General features: G+C 41.5%; 2 protein-coding genes across 2 annotated transcripts in view; both read left to right on the plus strand.

Moving 5' to 3' along the window:
* SARC_12195 (hypothetical protein) overlaps window positions 1-3,195 on the plus strand; it is a gene marked incomplete at its 3' end in the record, with an annotated part of 5,250 nt that extends 2,055 nt beyond the window's left edge. Inside the window, exons 5-7 of the mRNA XM_014293703.1 lie at window positions 773-851; window positions 1,191-1,277; window positions 2,903-3,195. Of these exons, the coding sequence (XP_014149178.1) occupies window positions 773-851; window positions 1,191-1,277; window positions 2,903-3,195 (459 nt within the window). The remainder of the gene's footprint in view (window positions 1-772; window positions 852-1,190; window positions 1,278-2,902) is intronic.
* Window positions 3,196-4,335: 1,140 nt separating this feature from the next.
* SARC_12197 (hypothetical protein) lies at window positions 4,336-5,050 on the plus strand. The gene has a single exon (XM_014293704.1). The coding sequence runs from the start codon at window positions 4,499-4,501 to the stop codon at window positions 4,973-4,975; it is 477 nt and encodes a 158-aa protein (XP_014149179.1). The 5' UTR covers window positions 4,336-4,498; the 3' UTR covers window positions 4,976-5,050.
* The last annotated feature ends 397 nt before the right edge of the window (window positions 5,051-5,447 follow it).

A 5,447-nucleotide genomic window follows, 5' to 3' on the forward strand; every position in this document is an offset into this window, starting at 1 on the left:
AATATGAAAGGAGTGCTTGCTAACGTAGCTGTATCGACAACGAATTGGTAGGGGTGTATATCTGGGACATAATTGGATTTGGACTGATGCGGAAACGTTTACGAAATTATTTGCACGGCTTGCATAATTTATGAACTCTGAAATGGCTGATACAACAATAGGGCAGAGTGTCAAATATTAGGTAGTGAGTTAGTGGTGCCATGGCGGCATGTACTTGGAGTTGTAGAGAATGTGGTACCATAACCTGCTTCGTGTACGTGTGTGATCTATCCATTATGAATATTAACGATAACAGGCATGTCAGTTGGCGAGTTAGAATGCACAGCTTCGGGTATGAGTGGTATGAGTGGCAACGCAATTGTAGTAACTAGTTAAGTGCGAGAACTAACGTAGTCACCGCTTAGCATAGGATGTCGATTTTCCTAGATTCGTAGATATGCCCTCTATAGCAGCGCAACATCAACTTCCAAATCCATACCAAAACACGCAGTCGTGCTTCGTATACAAACACGATACAAATGTGCTCACACGCCCGTATTAGGAGTATTGGTATCCAGATGGAGCGTGCATGCACATACATGTCATGCAAGCCTGTACTATCCATTATCAATATTGCAGAGTGCAGCCAGCCACTCCAAAGGCACGCCCACTTCATCGGTAAGCACCACTGTTCGACAGACTGGCTGTAGAAACATCGCAAAGAGCACTCAGCTTCATCCACGCAATATTTTATGGAATGTTGATATAAGTTGGCGCTTCTTTCTTTTCACAGGTGGTAACGCGCCCAGAACCATACAGGCACGACGAGCGGTCTGCACAAATCCGGCAGTACTTTTATGGGCATCCAGTGAGTATGTAGTGTGTCTTATGTACCTTAGAGCGCGTCCCCACGTTTTCGCATGTATTTTCTTATAGCTGAGAAGAGAGTTTTGTATAGAGAAGAATTTATGAAGCGTTGGTCAGTACGATTATAATTCATCAATCCGAGCGCATATTGTTTGAAAAAATGTATTGCATTGTGCGTATTCTACAATAGAGGGCGAATGCCTCAACAATATCACTTGACCAACACAACAGCGGTGTTTTCAATGTAAGTCTAAATTGCAGTAAGAAACCTGCCACATCACACCCTTGTCTTCGACTATCTAATATCTAACTGATTTTCTCTGTGCAATCACGTCTCCTTACAGCGAAAGACGACAAGATAATCGGGAGCACGTTATTCCCGCACTCCCTGGTCGTGCCGTTTGACTCTGTCAAGGTCTTCAAAATTGGAGGTAAGCTGATTTGAGACCACAAGGTCTGGTCCTACCCTGTTCGATGGAGTGTTCCGCAATTGGAGTGGTGTGACTTTGCATCTACAAGTAACGATTAATAAGTAGCATGACAATGAGCGATCGAATGACTGGGATTTACAGCATATAATGTTGGGCGCATGAGTATTAGCTTGGAGTACTACTACATAAGCGGTGTATGTCGATGTCAATATGTGATACTTTTTACGTGAGGGTGGTATGTTTCGATATATATATGGTGTCTACCTGCAGAACTGGGTAAACCTTTCACTGCCGTATACACATGTGTTGGCTCGTGCCGATTCTCAAGATCGGATCGCTTGATTAACATAGAGCTATGCTCATTAATCTGGAAGTATTTACACGTGCGGTACAGTGCTTTATATACGTGCGCTCGCCATAGGATTGAGCACGAGCAGCTTTATATCTCGAGCATTGCTGTATTTAAAGTCAGATCTATAATTTCTTTGTTGCGACCCGTTTCGTGCTGAGCTACAATTTTGTACTTCCGTAAATTCGTTCTACCGGCTAGTAGTTGGTTCTATTGCAATAGAATCGCTGGATAAAATAATTGAGCGGGGACAGGTATATGTAATATTTGAGTCTAACTTCCGTATATTCATTCTACCGACTAGTAGTTGGTACTATTGCAATAGCATCGCTCGGCATGGACAGAGAATACTGATTACAGTCTAATAGTGTATTTTCTATCGCACACCTTATCGCTCTTGTTCAAACGATTCCGCTTTCCACGAACATGGTCATTGAGAAATACAACCGACTTCGCTGTTCACAAACCGATTTGTGTTTTGCACACTCAGTGGTTTCTTCATTTGTTGAAAAGTGACCGGGATCTCTTTCAAATTAGATTTTTCATTAGTAAGGCGGGCCCAATTGTGTCTATACCCTTTGGGCTTTATTCGTTTGAAGGAAAAAGTAATAGTTTCCTGAGAATAACTTTTGTTTGAGAGATGGTCGTGCAATATGTCTAATATTAGGCTCGGCGATTCAATAGTTCTATCTTGTTTGTGCTCATACAATTTTGCAATACGCAGACACCATGTAGGAGCCCATGCAAAAGCTCGAATTGCGCCCTTGCACGAGAAAAATCAATTTCAAAATTCCTTTGCTTCCATTTCTGCAACTACAACTTTATGACGATAGTGTATAGCTCAAACTATACCCAGCGAAAGTGTATGATAACACGTTAGGGCTTTAACTCGAAATTTTTACACATCAGCTCTTGAGATTGAAGCACCAACAGCTTACTATTCTGAAGGTGGCTAATGTTCAGATCTACCGGGTTTTTTCATTGAACACCATTTTTCGCCGAAATGAAATTTCGAAAGCCTCCACTATTCATTGTGTATTATCCTCTTGAAAGATTCTTTGCAGTTATTTCTTCAATCGTAATATTTGCCCTCCTCGTCCAAGCTAGCGCGAGATTCGCTTACGCGATCATAGCCTATTTTGAAGTATATTCTGTGGGCTGTGCCTCGTTAAATCAGAAGCTATGCGGTATACCCTGCTCAATTGTATTGTTCACTCCTCTTCTGAATTAAATTTTGCTAACGCCACATGAATGAATTCCATCCTACAACCTACAGCACCACCGGTCCCCCAGTGGTGTTTGCCGGCAGGCGAGGACCCTACCAAAAACGAAACACAAGCAACGCCCGTAGAACTGACCCAGGAACTAGCACATTCTTTGTTGAGCGTGTCGAGTGCACCAATGAGCGAGGGGATAGATATAGATGCGATAGTCAACTACAGCGTGCAGGGGTTTGTGTATGTGACGAGCGTCAATATGGAGGATAGTACGATTACTCTGTTATCCCCCAGTCCCGGTGGGTTGCCTGGAGAAGTGCTACTGAAAGGGGAGATAACTTGGGTAGAATGATGTGGGCAAACATGTATTTTGCGGTGAGGCTAGAGGCCTGCAACCTGCCAAATAAAATATTTGGAGATTTAGGATGGGAGGTTGGGGGGCGGTTAGTAAATATATGATTAAAAAAGTAGACTTCAGCTGTTGTATTTAGGAGGCTATAAGCCTACGACCCGACGTTAAGCTTCAGAATCACCGAATCAGCAAGCAGCGGGAAACGTCTCCATGCATAAATCTTATTTTAAATACATAAATATCTATACACGTATTTACATAAATTAAAAGCGGTAAATACAGACGTGGGTTTTGGGCACAATGGGCAGGGTCTTGGGAGTTGGTCAGTTGGGTCGTGGAACTGGTTTGTTGTTTTTTATACAAAATAAACATAAATAACAAGAGGTGACTGACTGACTCATGACTGTGATCAATATCATAGATTCAGTTTTGTTTAAATAAAAAAAAACATCTAAAATTGGAACAGAACTTTACGGAGGGCTTTAAATAAAATTACCTACTTAGAAGGCTAAAATATGTCCATGTTTGATTTGTTTTTGTTTTTGTAAAAACAAAAAAAGAGGTCTGTGTTTATTTTATTAATATTGTTAAATAACAGTACATACTACATACAATTTCTATAAAACTCAAAACTCAAAAACTGTAGGATTTTGCTTTACTATTATTATATTGGAAAAAAATATGAAGAGTTCATGGACATGTTTGGAAATGCCGAACGCGGAATGCCGAAATTGTTTTAGAAATTTATATTCGAGATTCATTCGCAGCTTTAGTTCTGAAGACTTCGAGAAGTTTATTGAGCAGAAGATTATACAGATGTATAAGCCAATGAAATGATTTCAGTTGCTCCATCTTTTGGTATTTACGCTGTGAAAATACTTCTATATTCAATAATAATTGGTAGCATTTACACACTGTAAAGGGCCTTGTGCAATCTCTGCCAATCACAACATTCTCAACAACTGACCTGTACCGTACTACCGTCCGATGACCTGCTGCATTTGATCACATTTGTACTATTAATGAAATGTACTGGCGAGTAGAATTCGAAGAATCACGCGTACGGTCGCCACAAACCCATTTCTCATCCCCAGTCTACACACTACAGTCAACAGTGATCGTACAAGATGAATGAACGGACGATCGAGTGATGGTTTATAATATAGGAGAGTGCGTGTCATGCATATATAAGTCAGCAAGCAATAATACAACAGTCAGACCAGTCAAGTTCAAAACAAACAGCCGGATCACTTCCTTTTGAAAAGCTACATCATACACTAGACACACACAGCAGAGAAACAACATGCAGTCAATTACTAACGCATTAGTACGAGCCAGTAAGGCTGCTTCCAATCAAGAACTCGCTGAAATAAAGACACACTCACATATGATCAAAGATCTAGACACAAACATTGGTATGGACTCTGTTGATTCGGTTGATTTGAGTGATTACGATTCTGGTTCCCCTAGTGACGACGGTGAAGACAAATTGTCAGCTGTGCACCACCGCCAGCCTGCGAGTAGGCGGAGCTCAATACTGCAGACAAATCATCCTGGCCTGATACGCAATACCAGTCGCGTGAGTTTTGGGCGTCGTGTTTCGGTTTGTGAGACATTTGCGCCCAATGTCTACGACAGGACGGCCGCAACGAGTGAGGTCGACAGCACGTCAACGGACATGCTCGATATTGCGTATTGGCTGGACAATTTCAAGATAAACGAGATGGATGTCCATCCCAGCAGTTTGGAAAATACGCTCATATACATGCCCAATGCATGACTCGACACTTGTGTAGTGTGATAGACAATTTCGGCTCTGGTATCAGCCCATTAAAATAGCGATAATCATAATCCCCTCCACCGTCCATTTGTTTATTTGAGTAGTGTTGGGATCGTGATTTGTTAGCGCACCCACAAAGTGAGCCGCATGTTTTCATCATAATGGGTGCCACACGATTCATACTGTATAAAATCTTTTAGAGTGTCAGGCACGTGAGCAATGCGTATATAATTCGAGTGGGTGTATTTGCGAAGCTTAAAGATCATACTCGTGGAGGGGAGCATGTATACGAATGATCCGATTGATTAGATCAGTTGTGGATATCTACTTACAGTCAATTGTCGTTAGCCTGTAGAAGAAAATGTCATAACGCCGGTATACTATGTCTTCCATTTGAACATCATACATATATGCTCACTATCAAATAGGTATCGGGCAATTGTATTCATGTAGAAACCAAACCTAACCTCAA

Source organism: Sphaeroforma arctica (assembly GCF_001186125.1).
Source record: "Sphaeroforma arctica JP610 unplaced genomic scaffold supercont1.2133, whole genome shotgun sequence".
In the NCBI taxonomy this organism is placed as follows: domain Eukaryota; class Ichthyosporea; order Ichthyophonida; genus Sphaeroforma; species Sphaeroforma arctica.